Source organism: Anabrus simplex, chromosome 8 (assembly GCF_040414725.1).
Source record: "Anabrus simplex isolate iqAnaSimp1 chromosome 8, ASM4041472v1, whole genome shotgun sequence".
Lineage (NCBI taxonomy): Eukaryota > Metazoa > Arthropoda > Insecta > Orthoptera > Tettigoniidae > Anabrus > Anabrus simplex.
In genome coordinates, this window is record NC_090272.1 from 166,982,863 (window position 1) to 167,008,059 (window position 25,197).

Consider the following 25,197-nt stretch of genomic DNA (forward strand, 5'->3'; position numbering starts at 1 on the left):
ATATAGTGATAGGAAATTTAAACAACACAGAAGCAAAATAAAGGCAGATATTAAAGTAGCTTATAGGAAATATGTAACGACCGTCGGAGACACCATTGCACATGATAATAAAAAAAATGGTCTTATGTAAGAAGTAGAAGACGTAAGTTAGGAACATGTAATTATATGTGGTACAATTATGAGGAGTTAAAGAGTGGTGAATCAGTTGTGGGTGGGTTTACTAAGTATTTCAGATCGGTCTACTCGCAACACACTGCTCTATACAATATTCCCACAGGTAATACTAGTGACTCAAACTTTACACATCGATGAAATAACGATGGAAGACATTGACAGAGCAGTGAGAAATTTAAAGCCGAAGACATCCGCAGGTCCGGATCAGATACCTTCATATATCGTAAAGGAAATGCTTAGGAAGCCATTTTATTTTCTTTATAATCTTGCTCTTAAACCACAAACTTTCGCTAATGTTTGGAAAAAGTCTCGGGTTTGCCCCATACCAGAATCAGGTGATCAGCTGTTAATTAAAAAACTATCGACCAGTGTGTATCCTATCAGCTTTTGCAAACGTTTTTGAGTTTATTCTTCATGGTAAGATTATTTTACACATTGGACCACTAATATCTGACCAGCAGCATTGTTTTCTATCTAGGAGATCTACAGCTACAAATCTGGTCAATCTGTGTCAGAATATATCTAAACAATTAGATAATGTGGGGAAAATGGACGTTGTTTTCACAGATTTTGAAAAGGCATTTGACAGCGTGGATCATGCTGTATTGTTAAATAAACCGAGTAGACTTGGATTCTCGCGAGATATGCTCAAATTTTTTAGTATTTATTTATCTAATAAGAAACAATATGTTTAATACGTTGGAAATTCGTCTATGGAATATAATGTAAATTCTGGAATCGTTCAGGGTTCGAACCTGAGCCCAATAATGTTCGTAATTTTTATAAATGATTTACATAAACATGTAAAAAAAATTCAACTGTCTTCTTTATGCAGATGACTTCAAAATATTCAGACCGGTTAGCTCAACTCAAGACTGCTTCTTACTACAAAAAGTCCTTGATATTCTAATGTGGAGCCATATGAACAAATTAAAATTTAACGTCTCGAAATGTGTAACAATTTCATTCACCCGAAAAAAGAAAAAAAAACCTATATTTCCATACAAGCTGGGTTCAAACACCCGGCAGGAAGTTGATAAAGTCAGGTAACAGGAGAGGCCTACCGGGCATTGGGATTTATCATACGGAGCACTAAACTGTTCAGAAAGACGAATTCATTCATAGCACTCTATAATGCCTTTGTACGAACAAAACTGGAATATGCCAGCGTTGTATGGAATCAAACGTTCGATAAATATATTAAGTTAATCGAAAGAGTGGAAAAACGTTTTGTAAGATTCCTGCCTGCCTGCTGTCATTTTTTGATGGATGCAGTACTTTTTCATCCATCTCTTGGCACAGGCCAGAGTAAAGTGTAGCTTCCACCGAAGTCCCAGTCAACATCCATTGCTGTGACAATATGGAAGTTGCTGGGGTATGGGTAGTGCTGAGTAATGACATTCAGAGCATGACTAGTGCATCTGAGTGTTATGAAAGGTGCTGCTCATAGGGTCAGTCGTGCTGCAATAGTACTTTCTGACCCAGTGAGGAAAGCAATGGCATACTACCTCACTCCTCAGCTTGCCTAGTACGCCTCAGTTTGGTGCTGCTATTGGTTTTTGGGGTTTCCTTATAACAGCATAACCTTTGGTGATGCTATTTGAGGATCCAACCAGCCTCTGGGCTGATGACCTAACAGACAGACAGACAGACAGACAGACAGACAGACAGACAGACAGACAGACAGACAGACAGACGAGATTCCTGCATCACCAAACACATGGCTTGTACTCATTTATGGTGCCATACAAAAATTTGCTAACCAGTGTCGGAATGACCAGTCTTGAAAATCAGAGAAAAATAATTGATGCCAAATATCTGCATACATTATTAAACAATAAAATAGATGATATGAATTTACTGTCTCTATTGAATTTTCGCGTACCTCGCTTTCATTTAAGAGAGCGCAGCACGTTTAGGACTGAAAGAGCTCTGACTACCGCCCACAACCATTCACCACTCTATAGGAGAGGTTGTGTAACAACTATAATGAAGCTGTTGGCATGGACAATAACTTGGACTTCGACATGTCAATATCCAAATTCATAAAACGTTTTGCAGCTACACTGCCAACAACACTAAGCATTAAAATCACGTTGAAAGCTGTCAAAAAGTTATAGGTACTGGATAATTTGGTTATTAAGAAATTTATTTTTCTTTATTAAGATCCAATACTTGTAGCAATGTAATTTAATTCATAATTTAGTTATTAAGAATTGTTATTTTAGTTATTGAGATCTAACATTTGTGTCAATGTAATTTAATAAGTAGTATAAAGATTTTTAGGTTTACTGTAATTGGGGTTTACTACCCTTTTGTAAATCGGCTTTTAAATAAATAAATAAATAAATAAATGATTGAACATAACCTGGAATTCTCAGCACAAAGGTAGGCCTACCGAGCTCGATAGCTGCACTCGCTTAAGTGCGGTCAGTATCCAGTATTCGGGAGATAGTAGGTTCAAACCCCACTGTCGGCAGCTCTGAAAATGGTTTTCTGTAGTTTCCCATTTTCACACCAGGCAAATGCTGGGGCTGTACCTTAATTAAGGCCACGGCCGTCTCCTTCCCACTCCTAGCCCTTCCCTGTCCCATCGTCGCCATAAGACCTACCTGTGTCGGTGCGACGTAAAGCAACTAGCAAAAAAGGTAGGCCTAAGCTAAATGCTCGATTATAGCTTATATCTCGTACGCTACACGACTGGATGACTTTTGAGTGATTATGATGATGATGATGCTTGTTGTTTAAAGGGGCCTAACATCTAGGTCGGCGGCCCCTAATGGCACGAAATGAGACGAAATGTAAGGACAATTAAAATCCATAATCCTCCACTGACCAGAATTCAGAACGTGAGGACGAGAATGAATGGATGGATATGAAGTTAAAACTATCAGTGAATCCGACCCGCAATGCCCCATACTCCCAGAAACTAGCGTTAAACAATATTATTACTGACCAAGGGACTGCTTCTAAAGCACAATACTGAATCGATGATGCTTTTAATCTAAAGGGGTCCAAAATCCAGATCATTGGCCCCTCATAATGGTACTTATCTCTAGGAACGTGGAACCATGGTATTTGTCAGACTTTTGAGTGAAGAATTAAGGAATATTACCTGTTTCTTTTAGTGAAATATAACCCGGGACTCTTTCGACCACATGCCAGCATACTAAATATTTAGCCACTAGCAGTTACCCGCGGCTTCACTCGCGTGGGTTTCGTAATTTGATAAAAGTAATCGTTCCTCGGTACTGTATTAAGACATTATCTGAAAATCCCTGAAGTATAAAAACTCACTGAAAAATTGAGTTTCATTTACCCCATAAACTGTTTGTAAACCACGTTTGTGGTATTACCTTTTGGGGCTAAGATGACTATGAGACATAGAATAGTACATGTGAGAAACAGTCTTCTCTCAAGTCGAAAAATAAACATTTTTATTTTTAAAGGAGATTCCAAATATCTATTTCCACGTCTGTAACATCAAGATTTCAATTTTTTCACTTCCGTTAACCGTAGCCCCTTAGGTGAATTTTCCGAAAACAAAAAATACGTGTTTCTTAATTTATAAAGGATCTTCCAAGTACCAGTTAACAGGACTGTAGTGTAACATCTTCAATTTTTAAGATATGTGCCCTCATAAAAGGAATTCGAATCCTTTTCACTCCCCTCTCCCCCCACGTTGATTTCCCCCCAAATTCCGTGTTTCTTTACTTTAAAGGAGATTCCAAATACCAATTTTCACATCTGCAACATTTTTAGTTTTTGAGATGTAAGTATCCTCATTTTAAAAAAATTAACTATTTTTTTTCATTTTTCACCCTCCTTAAGTGAATTTTCCGAAAATGAAAAAGCATTTCTTTATTTTTAAAGGAGATTCCAATCAACAATTTTCACGTCTGTAACACCTTCAGTTTTTGAGATATCAGTATCCTAATAAAAATGCCCCTTTTCAGACCCCCCCCCAAGTGGTTTCCCGAAAACAAAAAATACATGTTTCTTTATTTTTGAAAGAGATGCAAAATACCAATTTTCACTTCTGTAACGTGTTAAGTTTCTGAGATATACTGTAGATATGTTCATTCTACAATTTCACCCCCTTTCTTAGTTCCTCTTAAGTGGATTTTCTGAAAACAAATTACCGTATCTATATTTCTTTACTTTTACAGGAGATTCTGAATACCAGTTTTTTCGTCTGTAATATGTTGTGATTCTGAGATATACTGTAGATATAGTCTTTATAACAATTCAGCCATTTGTCACTCCTGTTCACCCCCATTAATTGGATTTTCCAAAAACAAAAAGTACGTGCTTCATTATTTTTAAAGGAGATTTCAAATACCAATTTTCATGTCTGTAACATATTCAGTTTTTGAGATATAAATATCATCATAAAAGGTATTCAACCCCTCTTTCACCTTTTTTCACCTCCCTTAATGAGATTATCCGAAAACAAAAATGTATATGTTTCTTCATTTTAATGGAGACTCTAAATACAAATTTTTACGACTGTAAACTTTTAAGTTTTTGAGACATACAAAGGGCACTAGGGAAGTTTTGCAATGTGAGTGAAGGCTTTAGAAGTTTTCAAAATAATTTCTACCACACTCAATACACTTCTTCACACGTCGAAACCAGTCACTGAACCAACTCTGCCACTTTTCTTGGGTTACATTTTCACACTCTTTATCCCATGCTGCGAGAAGCTCCTCGTCGGATGCAAAACGCCGCCCTTTCAGCTTCATCTTCACTTCTGGGAAGAGTACGAAGTCACATGGGGCAAGATCAGGATAGTATGGAGGGTGATCAAGCACAGTCAACCCTGATCTGACAAGAAAATCCATTGTTACATTAGCACGATGTGGTGGAACATTGTCGTGATGCAAGAACCAAGTGTTGAGCCGTGATCTTGGGGGGAACTGCTTGAGAGCCTGGATGACCTGAGGCAGACAAGTCTCACTGTACCACTTCGCAGTAACTGTCCTTTGTGTTTATGACACAACCCGAGTCAGGATGCCCCGTTTAGTGAAGAATACTGCAATCATCCTTTTCTTCACTGACCTTGACTTTCGCACAGTCACAGGAGTACCCTCATCTTCAAACTGCCATACCTTGTTCTGGGATTTTGTTGGGACATCGTAATAATAAAGCCAAGTTTCGTCACCTGTAACGATAATATTGACGTTACGCGAAGTCCCATTTTCAAACTGTTTTAGCATTTTTCGGCACCATTTCACTCGATGTGCCCTTTGTTCCTCTGAAAGTGAATTGGGCACCCAAAGGGAACAAACCTTTCTAACATGAAGATGGTCGTGTAGAATTGAATGAATAGCTGGTTCAGGGATGTGGAGGGTCTCTTCTACTGCCGATGTGTCAACCGCCTCTCTTGCTGCAACATTTTCCTGACAGCTTCAATGTTTTCCTCAGTCACTGATTCAGACGGTCGCCCAGAACGAGGATCGTCTTCAACCTACAACCTCAAAATTTCCCCTCTGGAACTCTTTGTACCAGCGGAAAATTGTTGTCCGATGTGGACAGTCTTTCCCCAGCACAGGAGTCATTTCCTCCAGGCACTGGTCACCATTTAATCCACGAGCAAAATTGTAGCGGATAATTGCGCGATATTCACCTTTAGACCACACTGACATCTTAACTTGCTTTCAATCCCACTGCTTGGTAACAAATGGTGTGAAGGTCACGCCTTGCTGTCTTCTAGACCGGTTTTCACCCCTCTTTTCATACCTCACCATAACATGGGTGTTCAGCCAACCGTTTTTGCGTATTGCAAAACTTTCCTAGTGCCCTTTGTAGATATACATATTTAAAAATTCGCCCCCCCCCCCCTTTTTCACCCCCTTAGCGCCGGAATATCCAAAAATCCTCCCTTACTGAGCACCTACGCTCTAATATAAATGTTTTCCAAAATTTTCATTTCTTTATACCCAGTAGTTTTGGCTCGGCAATGATGAATCAGTCAGTCGGTGAGGACAGGTTTTACGTACATAGATTAGCAGTTACCCGCGGCTTCGCTCACGTGGATTTCTTAACCCAATGAACTCTGATGACGCGGCACGACCGCTTGCGCGCACATGGCCTACAACTCGGATAACGAGTTAGGCCCGCTCATTGCCAGTGCTCAGATATCTTTCTATAGTTCACTCAGTTTGTAACAGATGGCTCTTGCGTTAAGATTTTCGTATACTAGAAGGTTGACGCGAGGATATGTCGAAGTTTGCCCTTGTTTGACTTTCACACCACGTGTATAGGGCGACTGAAATATTTCAAATTTCTTTCAAGCCAGTAGCCAATATGGCAACTAGCAGCGCGCGCGTTTCTGAACACGAAGAATTAGTGAAGTTAATTAACAGTGTTTTAGGTAGTGATTCCAACGATAGTGTAAGTGAAGATATTCAGGAATTAGAACACGATAATTTGTATGAGGAAGTGTTGAGTGTAAATAGTGTCAATGAGTCAGGAAATGTATTAAGTTAAAATCTTCAGGAATTAGAAGACGATAATTTGTGTAAGGAAGTGTTGAGTGTAAATAGTGTTAATGAGTCAGGAAATGTATATATTACTAGTGACTCACAGATTGATGATGAGCTAAATCTTCACGCCAGGTCTCCACAACTAATCTATCACAGAAGAACATCATTTTAGGTGAGTACATGTATTCATTCACCTTATGACGAAATTTCAGGTTAATATCTTGTATAGTTTTCTTTTAACAATATATTTTCCGTTGTGCTGCACAAACAGCTTCCCCACTGGGATTTAAATCGAGTCATTGTGACACGCAGGGGTATTTAAATGAGAGTCCATTGGGGTAATTTGATAAAGGTAATCGTTCCTCGGTACTGTACTAACACATTGTCTGAAAATCCCTAAAGTATTAATACTCACCGAAAAATTGAGTTCGATTTACTCCAGAAACTCTTCGTAAACCACGTAGTGGTATTGCCTTTTGGAGCTGAGATGACCATGCGACATAGAACTGTACATGTGAGAAACATCTTCCCTCAAGTCGAAAACAAAAATACATGTTTCTTTATTTTTAAAGGAGATGCCAAATACGTATTTCCACGTCTGTAACTTCTTTAGTTTTTTTAGACATAACTATCGCCATCAAAAGAATTCAACCCATTTATCAGTACTTCCTCCACGCTCACCCCCATCCACACTTAAGTGGATATTCCGACAACAATAATCCACGCTTCTTTATTGTAAAGGAGATTCCAAATACCAATTTTTACGTCTGTAAACGTTTACGTTTTTGAGATATAGATAAATTTTACTCATTTAAAAATTTCACCCCCATTTTCATCCCCTTAGCAATGAAATGTCGAAAAATCCTCCCTTGGTAAGCACCTACATTGTAATATAAATGTATCCTAAAAATGTCATTTCTTTATGTCAAGTAGTTTTGGCTCTGCGATAATGAGTCAGTCAGGACATGTTATTTTATATATATAGATTGAGCCGGAGAAAGGACAATGTCATATCGAGGTTTTACTGTAATACAAGATAAATGCTAAGGAAAATCTCAGTCAACGTAACAGTGTCTCTAATTGCTCAAATACGACAGCGTCGTGTCGGTAGATTTACTGGCACGTAAAAGAACTCCTGCGGGACTAAATTCCGGCACCTCGGCATCTCCGAAGACCTTAAAAAGTAGTTAGTGGGACGTAAAACAAATAACATGATTATTATTATTATTATTATTATTATTATTATTATTATTATTATTATTATTAATTTATATGTATTTGTCTTCAGATTTAATAACAGATCTTAACTTTGGTGCTAATAAACAACGTGTAACTAGCAGGATGATACTTACACCATTCAGCAATAGAAGTGATACGTGAAGGGCTTGTATTAATAACAGCCTCCATGCAATTTTCCTCAATTTTATTGTTTTATTATTATTATTATTATTATTATTATTATTATTATTATTATTATTATTATTATTATTATTATTATGTCACTATCGTGAGAAGTCTTTCTAAGCCCTTTCCTTGATGACTCAAATTGTTCGCCTTTTTTCAGCTACCATTTAGTTGTATACTTACCTTCAATTTTGTTTTTATGTTATATGCTATCCTGGTCCAGTTTAACACTTTGTTGACGATGGCTTGTTACTCTCCTCACTGTGTGCCACAGGAAACTATGCCTTTAGTTTGAGAATTAGACATGTATTCAGAACTTGAACAATGAAGTCGACGTAGTACCTCTCATAAAATCCCACGTCATACCATTACATTTATAGGATGTTTCACCGTTTTTAATAGATGTTCTTGGAACAGTTTTTTAATTTTTTTCTGTACAATACGTTGAACTAGATTTTGTCTTGGAGTCTTACAGAAACAACACCTTTTAGCGCGGAGTTTTGTAGTACACTCTGAACTGATTTCTTTTTTGTTCGGCTGATAAATAAATAAATAAATAAATAAATAAATAAATAAATACACAAATAAAATAAATAAATAATCTGGGCAGATTTATCTTGTGCAGACATTTTAACCTGACGCCATTTAGGCTCCTTTCTCGTCATTTTCGACGACTGAGTGAGCAATTTTTCATTCCCTAACCTGAAGGGGTGAGGTGGGCCACCTAAAATCTTACACCTTCCCTCTGGCCAGGAGATTTGACGATTGGAGGAGTTTTGTAGGATGAAGGAGATGGGTGAAATGTAGACGTTCTGTTTTACGACAGAGTATCTCTGATCTCTCTTGGGTGACCTATGGCGGAGACTTGTAATTATTTTGTCGGGTGGACACCAAATGTCTCTAGAGATCTTTTACATGCCAACATTATACGCCAAAGTGTCGAATGGAATTTCCTCCGCCATTCAAAAATACGACTACCTCAGTTGTGTTTGAACCCCCAATCTTGGGATACGGAGGCCGACATTCTACCATTGATCCATGGAGGGAGTTTAATAGAGACCCAGCAATTATTTCATTAAAATTCCTAATTCGATGGCCACCCTCTGTAAGTAAGAGATAGCAAGAATGACTGACCATGTACATTATAAATCCAGAAATGTGTTATTAAAAACGAGTACACACGTACTCAGATTTCTTTCCAAAACCTACTCTAATGGAAATCTACAACTATTCTAGCAGTGGGATTAAAAACATGGGGAACAAAATCAACCCTCGTCCACCGCCATCTGAGCAGCCCGATATCTCTTCAGTTAATGGGAGTGGACTCTTTTGTGATCCGGAGTTCCCAGCCACCGATGAATCGCTCTTCCAGGATCCTGACGAGAAAGTGTCACGAAGTATAACATGGAAACGTCCGCACGTAAGTATTAGTATCTCAGCACAGTTTATATTCCAATAATGTAACTACTGTAAATATTAACTAGGTGGGTCTGTGAAGCAGTTAATGTACGTGGGGCTTGACAATTTTTACTAGACCAGCCACCTCAAAGTGTTCGCCTTTCTTTTTTTCTTTAGCTAGCATTTAGTATAAAATAAAACTGAAAGCAAACAGTTCCCAGGGATGACAAATAGTTGACAACATGACATGAGTCTTCGTGACCATAAGCCACTGTCCTATACAAAATGTCTGGTGTGGTTCCAAACGAAAAGGCGGACGGCTGTGTGACAGGCCATTTTGGAGACTATAAATCCTAAAAGAATGTTGTCAAAAGTGGTCACAGGTGGCTTCCGCTCTCGATTTACCACCAGCTCGTGGTAATAATAATAATAATAATAATAATAATAATAATAATAATAATAATAATAATAATAATAATAATAATTACTATTACTGGTTTTACGTACGGTTTTCGCAGACGCCGAGGTGCCGGAATTGTGTTCCATAAGAATTATTTAATGTGCCGGTAAATCTACCGACACGAGGCTGGCGTATCTGAGCACTTTCAAATCCCAGCAGGCTGAGTAAGGCTAGAACCTTCCAACTTGAGCACGGAAGGCCAGTCCGAGCTACTCAGCCCAAGGGATAAAAGAGAGCTGAATTAGACAAATATTCGTAAGAAGTGTGAAATACCAAATTTAGTAATTATTAGGCATTAATAGCCAGCAGCTGACATGCAAAAGTCAATAAGACAATGTTTATTCAAAAATGAACACAATGCACATAGGAGAAATTATTTTACCAATCAATAACAAATTTTCTTCATTGACGATACATTTATTTTAACAAAAAGCTCGTCAACATAACGTTGTTAATATAGCCTACATGTTTGTACTGAATGGATTTCCTGATGTGTTCTAAATACCGAAGCATGATTTTGAAAATTAGAATGCGTTTATATTTTCAAATTCATATTCTAACGAAGGTATACAATCGTTTGCCACACGTATTAAGTAATTTGTATAAACATGATCTTTGTAGTAACTGTTTGTATTAAAGGAAGGGTCTAGGAACAGAAGTTACAATATACAAATCCTGTCTCTAGGGAAATTAGAAAGAATCCTACCAATTTATATTTGATTATTTACAATTTACTATTTTTTGTATCAATATGTTTCAGTAATACTAATTAAATACCTTTGCTTGTGTAAATAAATTATCCAACCAACCAACCAACCAACCAACCAACCAACCAACCAACCCCATGGCACTACAGCCCTTGAAGCGCCTTGGCCTACCAAGCGACCGCTGCTCAGCCCGAAGGCCTGCAGATTACTGGGTGTCGTGGTGTCAGCACGACGAATCGTCTCGGCCGTTATTCTTGGCTTTCTAGACCGGGGCCTCTATCTCACCATCAGGTAGCTCCTCAATTTTAATCACGAAAACTAAGTGGACCTCGAACCAGTCCTCCTATCCACGTAAAAATCCCTCACTTTGTCGGGAATCGAACACGGTGTCCCCCGGGTAAGAGGTGGGCACGCTACCCCTACACCGCGGGGCCGGCAAATAATTTGTCGACATATATACACATTTATATTTATAAATTATTTATAATGCTTTGATGCCCTAACTTCGAAATCTTTTACTTCGTAACTCAAATATATTTACTTACAGGGGTCTCTCACATAAACTCAGACCGAACGTATGGTGTTTGTACTTTGCGCTACGGTAGCTGTCTCAGCCGAACTTACGTTGCGCGGCCGTCCTGCTTCAAGCGTGTGTAAAATCTTATATGAAACCTTACCTTATAAAAGGGATGCTGGGGGTGTCGTCCTTCCTGGGTTATACAGGCATGGTACCTGGTATCCGCATTCTGGTTAACGCAAATGAGTTCTGCCACTGTAATGTTTCTGATGATTTCATTCGAAATGTTTTCTTTCAGTTGCTCCTTCCCCCTGTGGGTGGGGGCTGTAGAATAACACCCACGGTATCCCCTGCCTTTCGTAAGAGGCGACTAAAAGGGACCTCAGGGGCTCTGAAATTTGGAGCGTGGGTTGGCGACCACGGGACCCTCAGCTGAGTCCTGGCATTGTTTCCACTTGTGCCAGGCTCCTCACTTTCATCTATCCTATCCGACCTCCCTTGGTCAATACTTGTTCTTTTCCGACCCCGACGCTATTAGGTTTGCGAGGGCTAGGGAGTCTTTCATTTTCATGCCCTTCGCGGCCCTCGACTTCCTTTGACCGATAGCTTCATTTTTCGAAGTGTCGGACCCCTTCCATTTTTCCCTCTGATTAGTGTTATATAGAGGATGGTTGCCTAGTTGTACTTCCTCTTAAAACAATAATCACCACCACCACCTTTCAGTTGCTCCAGTGTATGAGGATTTGTTCGATACACTTTTTCTTTCAGTTTACCCTACAAGTAAAAATCACATACTGTGAGATCTGGAGGACGAGTTGCGAATAGACCAGCACTGATCACTCTATCTGTAAACACTTCCGAGATTGTAAGAAGAGAATCTTCTCTGTGTGAGCAGGGGCGGATTTTTTAAACCACCCACGCGAATTTTCTTCTTCCGTTAACTGATAGAAGAACGGCTTCAAAATGTCATCTTGGTACCTCTCTGCATTTACTGTCGTCTCGAATAAAACAGGCCCAATTATTCGTCTTGCACTAACAGCACACCAAACAGCAATCTTCCTATCATAATGAGGGACTTCATAAACACCATTAGGATTTTCTGCGCACCAATAGCGAGAGTTATGACTGTTCATACGGCCATTAAGACGAAACAAGAACTTTTACGGTGTTTGCAATGATAACTGTTTCACGATGTTAACAGGTGAGATTCAGACCGGCGACTGGTGCTTTAATTTTTAATTTCGTGTGGCTATTACTAGCCGAGTGCAGCCCTTGTAAGGCAGACCCTCCGATGAGGGTGGGCGGCATCTGCCATGTGTAGGTACCTGCGTGTTATTGTGGTCGAGGATAGTGTTATGTGTGGTGTGTGAGTTGGAGGGATGTTGGGGACAGCACAAACACCCAGCCCCAATGAAGGTTAAAATTCCCGACCCGGCCGGGAATCGAACCCGGGACCCTCTGAACCGAAGGCCAGTCCGCTGACCACTCAGCCAATGAGTCGGACAACTGGTGCTTACCAGATCGAACACGTGCAGACTGCTTGCAACGTCAAGAACTATGCGCGCGCCTCCCATAGTGCAGAACCCTAATCGGAGAGTATGAACGCCGTTTCGGCGGTCTTAGTTTATATAAGAGACCCCTGTATTGCATAGAACATTACATGCCAAACAACAATCCTATAGAATCACGGAGGATTAGCAGTTGTGCTTATTTTAAATCATTCTCTTCCGAGTCATTTTCCTAGCCATACTAGAACCTGTTTCTTCTACAACAGCGTCTATTTGACATAATGAAGGATCGACACACAGATTAACGTATAATTTAGTTAGCTCGCAAGACTACCGGCCAACACGAGCTGAGGAAAATCAGGTTAAGATTTGGATCGTATAATCGTTGCACAATGCATAACGAACGTTTTATACCCTGTAATGTACACTGCCTGACAAAAATTTGAAGCACCTAGAAGAAATGGTCGGATGTCAATGAAACTTCTTACACCTGTACACCATCGACGGGTGTGTAAACGCTTAGAGTTGCAATTCTGTCACAGGTAGAACGGCGACCAGAATGCAGTAGTGTTGTTCGTGTTTAGTGTTATTACCACGCCTGGTACGTGTATAAGGGGCGTGAACAGCGTCAGATGTTGAGTGATCACTGAACGGCACACAGATGCTGCGTACTCGTGTGAGACAGCTTTATCAGCACCTGACAGAGTTTGAAAGTGGCCACATTGTGGGTCTCTATTTGGTAGAATCGTGCAATATCCAGATTTTTGCGGCATTCGGATGTAACATTGGCCCTATGTAGGATCGCATGGGAATGTGAGGTCAGGCATACTCGTCGTCAATGTTCCGGTCGACCACGTCTGATCGCCACAAGGAAGGATCGCCGCATTGTGCACCAAGCACATCGTAACACCCTTGACATCTGCACCTACCATCTGAGAACAAGTACTTGACTCCCTGCTATATTCTGTGCCATCCCGCACCATTGGTCGGAGACTAGTAGCAGCCGAATTAGGGAATTACCGTTCCATGGGTAGTCTGCCGTTAACACCACACCACAACCGCTACATATCCGCTCACATGTGGCCTGTTACATAAAGGAGTGGTGAGAAAATAACATTGACAGCTTAAGGGGTCTATGAGGTATCAGTTTCCGGCCTCAAGAGACATGTCTGGTCGTGACATCCCAGGGAAGGGTAGTACCAGTTCCTCGCCAGGGGTGATGTCGCGACTAGACAGATTTAGGATATAATTAGTATAGATTTAATATAGTTAAGTAGTTAGTTTAGTTAGATGTAGAGGTAGTGTGTTGCATGTGGAGCTGGCTATCCGCCCATGTATAAGATGCTACACAGTAGATTTAGTGGTATTTAAGTAGTAATTAGTGCTTAGTTAAAAAATATTCTGTATGTAGGGGTGGCGTCTTGCATGTGTCTGGCTATCGGCCCATGTGAGAGGCCACATAGTAGATTTAGTTTGATTTTATTTGTTTATAAATGTTTACTTCTGTGGTTATTTTGAATTTGGAATAGGGGAACATTGTAATTGGGCGAAAGCGTGTTATGTTCAATAAATACTTACTCGTACTACAACCGCTACATTTTAAATGGTGCCGTGACCGGAAAACATTGACTGTGATGAATGGCATCGCATTTTGTTAGGTGATGAATGACGGTTCTGCACTAATGATGATGACCACCGTCTGCGAGTATGGTGGCGACCTTGGAAGAGTTTCTATTCTTCCAATGTTTTGGAGAGGCACAGCGGTGTTACTCCTGCCTTCATGGTGTGGGGATCCATTGGGTATGATTTCAGGTCACGGCTGGTAACGACTGAGGGAACTGTGACGGCACAACGGTACATCACTGACATCCTGCGTCCTCATGTGTTTCCTCTCATGCGACAGTATCGTGGTGCCGTTTTTTAACAGGAAAATGCTCGTTCACACACGCCACGTATCTCTATGAACTGTCTGCGCAATGTTGAGGTACTCCCGTGGCTAGCAAGATCCCCAGATCCGTCCCCGATAGAACATGCGTGGGACTAGCTCGGACGTCAACTCCGTTCCGGTGACGGTATCCAAGATATCAAGGACCAGTTACAACAGTTGTGGAACATCCTGCCTCAAGAGAGGATACAATGGCTTTAATGACACCCTTCCCAACCGAATCAGTGCATGCATCCAGGCCAGAGTGGATGAAACGTCATACTGATAAGTGGGCTCATACTACCAAGTTCTTTCTAAATTTGACTATTTTGTAATCACTGAAATATCACACACCCTCTTAATACGTGAAGTTTCATCTCGTTTCCTCCCCCCCCCCCACCCTTTTGGGTGGTTCATTTTATTTGTCGGGCATGTAATTCATACAGACACAAAACTTTTTTTGATAAGAAAAGTCGTAAATATATCAATTTATACTCCTCGCCTTTTTATTAATAACGGAATGTGATACACATTATTCCTTGCCCAACTGACCCGTACGATCGTGCAGGTTAGAATTTGCGGCGGCAACGTGGAATATAATGATTGTGGAGTTCTCGCAGAGTGTGTTTATGTTTCTGTGATCAGCCAGCAGGCATCAACCCTAGAATTTGTCGATGCAAGAGTAAGACCAAAACACTGTGTAAAGTGTGATGCCTACCTGTTCCTCTCCAGGAAAATGTCGACATCCGTAGTGTAACGGCCGGTGCTATTTAGCTACTGTCCTCAAGAGGCCTGGTTTCACTTCTCGGTACTTTCAGAAATTTATGATTGGCAGAAGGGCTGATATGTGGTTGAAAAAGTACATGCAGCTTACCTCCATTGGGAGTGTGCCTGAAAAGAGCTGCATCGCCTCGGTACGAGGACGCGAATTTACTTTCCAAGGAAGCGCACCGTTTTAAAATTCCATATACGCGTGAAATGGCCTGCTAGAAACAGATTAAATGGAATATCTGGGTGAAATGTTTGATATGAATCGCACCAATATTGTTAAACATTAGTGGCAAAATAATTTATTATTATTTGGTATCCTCTCCCCAATGAATTAGTTAAGGGCCATTTAAAGTATTTTACTTTTGTCATTGTGTTTAACAAATAATGTGAACATTTTCTCCAAGGTTGTGTTGGTTCCTTTCCAGAACACGTATGGGATAAATATTTTAAAAGTATATTTTTTTCAGACCTTGTAAACACCCCAGAAATGTATTCTTAAATTAAAGAGAATCAACAAAAATAATTTTCAGTTGGGAAACGGGAATGTTTATAGAAATCTCAAGCATGCTGCTTCACAAAATATTCAGATCTTAGTAAAATAGAGGATTCTTACTGCCACTGTCTTAATTCATACCGAAAAGAATGATGTTCTATTGACTTGTATGTACTCAGGAAATCGTTTCCCGGCCTGAGATATTTGTTGACGGAGCTAATCGTACGGATGTGAGACAAGGTAATCTGGGAGACTGCTGGTTCCTCTCAGCCGCTGCAGCTATAGCTTCAAGACCGGATCTGATAAAACAGGTAACATTCTATTAAGAATATGAAGATGAAGAAGTTTTTTTAAATATTTTATTTTAAATTAGATTGAATCAAGGTGTCATAAAGCTAATGCAGTGATCTCGCAGCTGCGATCAACAGTATTCTGTAAGAAGGAACTGAGCTCCCAGACGAAACTATCTTTACATCGGTCTGTTTTCAGACCAACTTTGCTTTACGGAAGCGAAAGCTGGGTGGACTCAGGATACGTTATTCATAAGTTAGAAGTAACAGGCATGAAAGTAGCAAGAATTATTGCTGGTACAAACAGGTGGGAACAATGGCAGGAGGGTACAGGAGGGTACTCGGAATGACGAGATAAAGGCTAATTTAGGAATGAACTCGATGGATGAAGCTGTACGCATAAACCGGCTTCGGTGGTGGGGTCATGTGAGGCGAATGGAGGAGGATAGGTTACCTAGGAGAATAATGGACTCTGCTATGGAGGGTAAGAGAAGTAGAGGGAGACCAAGACGACGATGGTTAGAATCGGTTTCTAACGATTTAAAGATAAGAGGTATAGAACTAAATGAGGCCACAACACTAGTTGCAAATCAAGGATTGTGGCGACGTTTAGTAAATTCACAGAGGCTTGCAGACTGAACGCTGAAAGACATAACAGTCTATAATGATAATGTATGTATGTATGTATGTTTTCCGTTTCTGAAACTATAAATTATTTAACTGTATTTATGTTGTATCTTGTATATTAAGTCCTAATAGGAGAGTCTGGTTGGTTCTGAACAGTTCTACTGTCAAGAATCATACAATCTCGGGCGTCTAAGTGGCGTGGTAGGGAAAAGGGGAGTTAAGTAATTGACCGATTTTATGACTGTGCCACAATGTTTTACGTGTTTAAGATACGGTTGTACTCCACCACGTCAGGGACTATTGTCTGTTTAGGTTAGTACTCTGCCATCTGGCTCTGTCACCAAATACAGTAGCGTGCTAAATCTGTGACTGCTCAGCTAGTCAGACAATCAGTCTTTGGTGATACAGTGGTTCCTTTTGCTCTAACGTTGCTAGCACTTTAACGATCAACACATATTCCATTCTGAAGTCGCCTTAATCTTCTTGCATTTGTAGCACTCACAGATCTTTTTTTCTAAAATTAATCTTCTTCTGTCGGTATCGCAAGGTTCGCATGATAACAGTACTCGGTCTACTGACATTCCCGCTGCTAACCCCATTGTGCTCTACCCACTTCAATAAATACCTGCACTGCCTCGCACAAATGAGGAAGGTCTATTTCCACATCAATGTTTTTTAGGATTGCAGTAGTTGAATTCTGTCGAATGCCAAGAGCAATCCAGACAAGAAAGACGGACTGTAATTCCTTAAAAGTATACCATACCCGATCGTGGGGACGTTCCATGTGCATTTTATGGTATATTCCCTTGCGGTTTTCCACAACTTTATTAGGGTGGAAACAACGCCTTTTGAACAGACACTTCTCAATTGTAAAAATATTTTGAAACACATTACAGTGTTCAAAAAGGTTTTGCGTATTACGATATTACCCAGTACTTTCGCGGAATCTCAAACAATTTTTCATTATGCGCTGTAGGCCAATGTATGAGAAGACACACATGGACACTAAACCAAGATAAGTTTCTATATTTGTCCGATAGGAGATATTAGTCGTGTCGTCGGTTTAACAATTTCGCTTGCAAGGTCGGTAGTGTATAGTCAGCTCGCATAGAACTGAGGAAGAAATTGCAAGAATACCCATTTCTGCTACTGACCCCATTCAATTGGGACATTGCTGCAACAAGGATGGAGATAAGTGGATGTCGCCGCTCGTGAGAGTGACGTCTCTAAAGTTTTAAAAAAGTTCAGAGGGGATCAAACGGTTGTTGATCGACAACGGACGGGACTTCCACGCTGAACTACTCGTAAGGAGGATCGGTATTTATTGCTTATAGTCGTCGTAGTCTACTGCCACTGTTACCTCTTTCCACCAGGATCTTTGAAGGGCCACTGGGTTGAATGTTTCAGACCAGACAGTGCAAAATCGGCTGCACAACGGAGGTTGGATATCAAGATGGCCTGTGCCGAAAGCTCTTCTTAAACCACACTATATACCGGGCGAGTTGGCCGTGCGGTCAGAGGCACGCGGCTGTGAGCTTGCATCCGGAAGATAGTGGGTTTGAATCGCACTGTCGGCAGCCCTGAAGATGGTTTTGCGTGGTTTCCCCATTTTCACACCAGACAAATTCTGGGTCTGTACCTTAATTAAAGCCACGGCCGCTTCCTTCCAACTCCTAGGCCTTTTCTATCCCATCGTCGCCATAAGACCTATCTGTGTCGGTGCGACGTAAAGCAACTAGCAATAGCCCATTTCATTAGGAACAGTGGAAGCGTGTGCTCTTTTCTGATGAAATCACCATAATCTTGTCCCCCATACAACAGGAGCATTAGAGTGAGGAGACGATCCGGTGGGAGATGGAACAAGCACTTCTCCTGGAGCGCCAGCAGCAACAAAGTGGTTGGGCCATGATTTGGGGTGGGAACTTATCTAGACGACGTACGCCTCCCAACCTGCAGTTATCGGGTTTGGTGCTACTGCGGGTGAGGGCTTTACAGTAGTAGATCATAAAGCTGGTAGCCAGCGAGCCAAAGTGGTCAATCATTTCTTTGAAGCGCACGGCATACAGCGACTGGACATGAAGTCTGTTGAAGTTGCATGGCGCGGACTGAAGAGAACTATTGCCCTCCACCCTAATACTACTACTACTACTACTACTACTAATAATAATAATAATAATAATGTTATTTGCTTTACAGTACGTCCCACTAATTACTTCTTTACGGTTTTCGGAGACGCCGAGTGCCGGAATTTAGTCCCACAGGAGTTCTTTTACGTGCCAGCAAATCTATCGACACGAGGCTGACGTATTTGAGCACCTTGAAATACCGCTGGACTGAGCCAGGATCGAACCTGCCAAGTTGGGATCAGAAGGCCAGCGCTTTAACCGTCTGAGCCACTCAGCCCGGCTTCAAATATTTAGCAAAAGACTAAAGCTGCTATTCTAGAATGGGATGATCAGCCCCTAAACAAGTTAGATTCTTCGATGCTGAATATGCCCCAGTGTTGAAGCAAGCATCGAGGTCCGACGTGGCTATATGCGGTACTAATCTGTCATACTATAAACAACAGCTGTGTGTTCAAAATCTCGCGCTACCAAGATTTTCCTCTTGGTTTCTGTTGCTTTTGCATAGCTGACTCCATGTTGTTATTCTTTGTGTAACTCTTCATCATCATCATCATCATCATCATCTGTTTACCCTCAAGGTTCGGCTTTTCTCTCGGACCCAGCGAGGTATCCCACCTCTACCGCCTCAAGGGCAGTGTCCTGGAGCTTCAGACTCTTGGTCGGAGGATACAACTGGGGAGTATGACCAGTACCTCGCCCAGGCGGCCTCACCTGCTATGGGGAACAGGGGCCTGGTAGGGGGATGGGAAGATTGGAAGGGATAGACAAGGAAGAGGGAAGGAAGCGGCCGTGGCCTTAAGTTAGGTACCATCCCGGCATTCGCCTGGAGGTGAAGTGGGGAAACCACGGAAAACCACTTCGAGGATGGCTGAGGTGGGAATCGAACCCACATCTACTCAGTTGATGTCCCGAGGCTGAGTGGACCCCGTTCCAGCCCTCGTACCACTTTTCAAATTTCGTGGCAGAGCCGGGAATCGAACCCGGACCTCCGGGGGTGGCAGCTAATCACGCTAACCACTACACCACAGAGACGGCGGTGTAACTCTTCGTAACGTATAATGTACGTATATACACGTAGCAAAATAAAAAAGGAGCACTAAATAGAATTATTTAGAATCATTTTGAGCTCTGGATGACATGTCAATCTGCCTAACCCACTGAAACACAAACGCCAGCTAATCTTGCAAATCATAATTCTAGACCATTCATCACAAGGACTGGTTCAGTAACAAATAGCGTTATTAAAGTGCGATATTCGTGAGAAGGAACGTAACAGATTTGGCAGGAGTCACCCAATGGGTTCTCATTGGCTGTTACGTGATACGGGCAGTACATAGTGCCGAATCGTATCACATGGCCATTTCACTGATGTAGTGTTACTATTTTTTCGAAAAAATGAATAAGTACGGTATGTAATTATTGTCAGTGTAGATGGAAATTCTGTCAGTTTCCCGTCGGACACGTTTACTTGAATGGTAGCATTTCCCCCACGTTGTATTAGGTTCGGTGATTGTTGCTAATATTTTTATATTTAGGCCTAAATATTTGTTTATTTATTTGTGGAAATCTGCTATACTTGAAGAATGATGATGACTGCTCGTAGAAGGAGGCATAGAACTCAACCTCGCACTAGAGGTTACCATTAGAAAAATAAAATGCCGCATCCAGAACAAGTCACCTCAAAGAGTCGAAAGTTGGTATGCTGCACCATCAAGGGCAATACTGAAGGTGCTAGGGGCCGATCGGAAACGCCACTAGACACAAAATTAGTAACTTCAGTTTAAACGACCTCAGGAAGACTCTGTACGCAGTACTATCGATGTGCTTGTGAAGCCGGTATAAGTGTGTAGCCAGCATGTGTCAGCAACGCATGCGACAGCAGTATAAACAACTCACGGAGTTTGAATGAGGGCGGATTGTTGGAATACGAGATTCAGAATGGACGCTTCGTCGGACTGGCTGCCAACTGAGTCATTATGATCGAACTGTGCGTTGGTGTTGGGAGCAATGAGTACAGGAAGGAAGTCATACGCACCGGGAAGGTTCTGGGTAACCCAGAATGACTACCAAATCATAGGACCGCCCCATCGTTAAAAAGGCGCGAATGCAACCAACGATGATGCTGTATACCATTCAATGACATGTAGCGGTATCGCCAGAGACCTCGGTGTCCTCCAGCACCATTTCGATGCGCCTTGCAGACACCCCAACATCGACGTCGTCGTCTGGAGTTTTGCTCTGAGCGGTGGTACGGACCTCCGAGAACTGGCGTTGGGTCATTTTTAGCGACGAATCAATCTTTTCCCCCATACACTGAAACCAAACTGTAAATGGAGTCTTACCAGTGACTTTTTCTTGTTATTTCTTTTACGTCGCACCGACACAGATAGGTCTTATGGCGACGATGGGACAAGAAAGGCCTAGGAATGGGAAGGAAGCGGCCGTGGCCTTAATTAAGGTACAGCCCCAGCATTTGCCTAGTGTGAAAATGGGAAACCACGGAAAACCATCTTCAGGGCTGCCGACAGTGGGGTTCGAACCCACTATCTCCCGGATGCGAGCTCACAGCTGCGCGCTCCTAACCGCACGGCCAACTCGCCCGGTTTACCAGTGACTTACACCCTTACTACAACCCCTAAATACCCTCATAACCATGTGAAGAGAACGGTGATCTTTACTTACAATCCCATTTATGTGATAACCGTAATGACGATTTTTTTTTCCTTCTATCATCAGCTAGATACTTAGAGTGATCCCCTTGCGGTACTTTCGCCTAGTCAACGCAGTAATTTTATCCTTAGACATTTTCATTTCCTGAATTGTTAATCGCAGACCAAATCGTTATCCTCAAGATCGTCACTTCTTGAAGCCTCCTTTTCGACCCACGTAGCCCACTTAACTGAGGCCCACCATGTGCCATTTTTTCTCCTGTCCCTCATTTACATTCCCCTGTAGGTGGGGGAGGTAGAATAACACCCACGGTATCCCCTGGCTGTCGTAAGAGGCGACTAAAAGGGGCCCCAAGGGCTCTGAACTTTGGAGCGTGGGTTGGCGACCATGTGGCCCTCAGCTAAGTCCTGGCATTGCTTACACTTACTTGTGTCAGGCTCCTCACTTTCATCTATCCTATCCGACCTCCCTTGGTCAACTCTTGTTCTTTTCCGACCCCGACGCTATTAGGTGTGCGAGGGCTAGGGAGTCCTTCATTTTCTCGCCCTTCGTGGCCCTTGTCTTTCTTTGGCCGATATCTTCATTTTTCGAAGTGTCGGATCCCTTCCATTTTTTCCTCTGATTAGTGTTATATAGAGGATGGTTGCCTAGTTGTACTTCCTCTTAAAACAATAATCACCACCACCACCCTCCCTCATTTACAGTCCTACAGTACCTCGACCATTCAGAGAGAATCTCCAGTTCCCGAATTGTAAGCCCAAATGTATTACGCTAAGGTTCCGATATATGCAGCCTGGTTTCGTAGGCATTATCACGTTATACGTCGTCTTCGGAAATCGTTTCCTTGAACTCTTATAATTTCTATCTTACTTTCAGGTGATTCCCGAAGGCCAGGTACTGTACGGGCAAGGCTACAGAGGACTAGTCACTTTCCGGTTCTGGAGGATGGGAACTTGGGTCACTGTCGATATTGACGACAGACTTCCTGTTGACGAAAATGGTGACCTTTACTATGCAACATGTAGGGATCCCAATGAGTTTTGGCTCCCTCTTCTGGAGAAAGCATTTGCCAAGTGAGTTGTTGACATAGAATTATGAGTAGCTGTAAGTTTTCCGTAAATATTGGTAACGAATCTAGGAATTTGGCTTGTCTTCTAGTGGTTTACCGCCGCACTAAGTTATCGAAGGTTTTTGCCGAAGTAAGGATGGAAAAGAACTAAGATTGGGAAGGTAGATACAATGGCCTTAATTAAGTTACAGACCCAGAATATACCTGTTGTGGAAATGGGAAACCATGTCGACGGAAAATCATCTTCAGGGCTTCGAAGCACTATCTCCCGAATGCAAGCTCTCAGCTACGTGACCCAAAACGCATGACCAACTTGCTGGATAATTATGGCATGCAATAACGATTTTAAACCTAACTTTATCAGACTTCGCACTGCCGAGAAACTTTAAACGGTTAACAACGTTTTAGCAATGGCGATACAACTTTATAATTTGGATAACAATACGAACACTAAGGGATATGATTTATTAAAATTGTAATACCATCGAATGGTGCTATTTTATATTACGGTGGTGGTGGTGGTGGTGATTATTGTTTAAAGAGGTAGTACAGCTTGGCAACCATCCTCTATATAACACTAATCAGAGAGAAAAATGGAAAGGATCCGACACTTTGAGCAATAAAGGTATCGGCTAAAGAAAGACAAGGGCCGCGAAGGGCGTGAAAATGAAAGACACACTAGTCCTCCGGAACCTAATACCGTCGGGTCGGAAAAGAACAAGAGTTGACCAAGGGAGGTTGGATAGGATAGATGAACATGAAGAGCCTGGCAGAAGTAAGTGGAAGCAATGCCAGGAATTAGCTAAGGGCCCCGTGGTCGCCAACTCACGCTCCCAAGTTGAGGGCCCCCTGGACCCTTTTAGTCGCCTCTTTCGACAGGCAGGGGATACAGTGGGCGTTATTCTACCGTCCCGACCCAGAGCGGAATTTTATTTTATGAAGTCGAAGTGTGTCTGTAGAAGAAAAAAGCCCTCTTTTCCTTCCGATTAATGCAGCTGAAACAATATACTAGGAAGATAACAATTACTCCTAAATGCAGAATGAATGCAGCTGTAATTTGTTGTGGTCAGTTTTGAAATGGGCTCCACCGTGAACTTTTCAACACGACGGTAGACGTGAAGGGCAATCCTCAATGTTGTAACGTGAAGTTTCTACTATTTTACAGATGTTTGTTTTCTTCGTCTGCATTAAATGTTATTGGTTTCTTCGTCTCCCTAATTAATTTTACGGTGTTCAGAGATGACGAGGTGCCTAAAGTTGTCCCGGAGGAATGGCAGTAAATCTGCCAAAACGAGGCTGTTGTATTTTATTTCCAAATGCCACCGAACTGAATCGTAATTGAACCTGACAACTTGGCAACCAAGTCTTATTATTGTTATTATTATTATTATTATTATTATCATTATTATCATCATCATCATCATCATCTGTTTACCCTCCAGGTTCGGTTTCTCCCTCGGACTTAGCGAGGGATCCCACCTCTACCGCCTCATGGGCAGTGTCCTGGAGCTTCAGACTATTGGTCGGGGGATACAACTGGGGAGTATGACCAGTACCTCGCCCAGGCGGCCTCACCTGCTATGCTGAACAGGGGCCTTGTGGAGGGATGGGAAGATGGGAAGGGATAGGCAAGGAAGAGGGAAGGAAGCGGCCGTGGCCTTAAGTTAGGTACCATCCCGGCATTCGCCTGGAGGAGAAGTGGAAAACCACGGAAAACCACTTCCAGGATGGCTGATGTGGGAATCGAACCCACCTCTACTCAGTTGACCTCCCGAGGCTGAGTGGCCCCCGTTCCAGCCGTCGTACCACTTTTTCAAATTTCGTGGCAGAGCCGGGAATCGAACCCGGGCCTCCGGGGGTGGCAGCTAATCATACTAACCACTACACCACAGAGGCGGACATTATTATTATTATTATTATTATTATTATTATTATTATTATTATTATTTCATAAAATGCATTATTTCTTCTGTTTCAGATTTCATGGTAATTATAACAATATAGATGGAGGCCAACTGTCAGAGAGTTTCATTAGTATGACAGGTTACATTTCCGAGACGATAGAGACCGATGAGTTGCCTATGAATGATCTTTTCAATTTAATACGTCTAGAGTTCAGGAATGGATCATTAATCAGTTGTTCTACAGGGGTAAGTAATTCAATGAACCCGTCTAGATAGCCACTGATCTCTATAAAATGAATGACTAATAAAATAATATGGTGGTATCATAGTATGGTAGTGGTGGTGATGTTTGTTTTAAGAGGAAGTACAACTACTAGGAAACCATCCTCCCTTGATACTAATCTGAGTAAAGTTGAAGGAGGTCAAACCCTTCGAAGAATGAGGATATCTGTAAATGGAATAATAGGGCTGGGAAAAGATTGAAAATGAAAGTTGGACCTCGATGATCTAATACCGTCGGGGTCGGAAGAGAACAAGAGTTGGCCAAGGGAGGTCGGATATGTAACATGAAGGCGAGGAGCCTGTCTCACGTAAGGGTGTTCCCCTTTTAGTCATCTCTTACTACAGGGTGGGGGACCTGTCTCAAGTGTAAAAGTCACAAAATATA

At 41.7% G+C, this 25,197-nt stretch overlaps 1 protein-coding gene across 5 annotated transcripts in view; it reads left to right on the top strand.

Moving 5' to 3' along the window:
* The window catches only part of LOC136879247 (calpain-2 catalytic subunit), a 74,152-nt gene that overhangs the window by 19,585 nt on the left and 29,370 nt on the right, over positions 1 to 25,197 (top strand). For 3 of the 5 annotated variants that reach the window (XM_067153055.2, XM_067153054.2, XM_068228864.1), the window contains 4 exons: positions 9,303 to 9,486; positions 16,024 to 16,155; positions 22,434 to 22,630; positions 24,605 to 24,776. In XM_067153055.2, the coding sequence (XP_067009156.2) occupies positions 9,319 to 9,486; positions 16,024 to 16,155; positions 22,434 to 22,630; positions 24,605 to 24,776 (669 nt within the window). In that variant the 5' untranslated portion in view covers positions 9,303 to 9,318. Of the gene's footprint in view, positions 1 to 6,457; positions 6,835 to 9,302; positions 9,487 to 16,023; positions 16,156 to 22,433; positions 22,631 to 24,604; positions 24,777 to 25,197 lie in introns of those variants that run through there. The other 2 variants (XM_068228865.1, XM_067153056.2) reach the window with 2 other exon arrangements.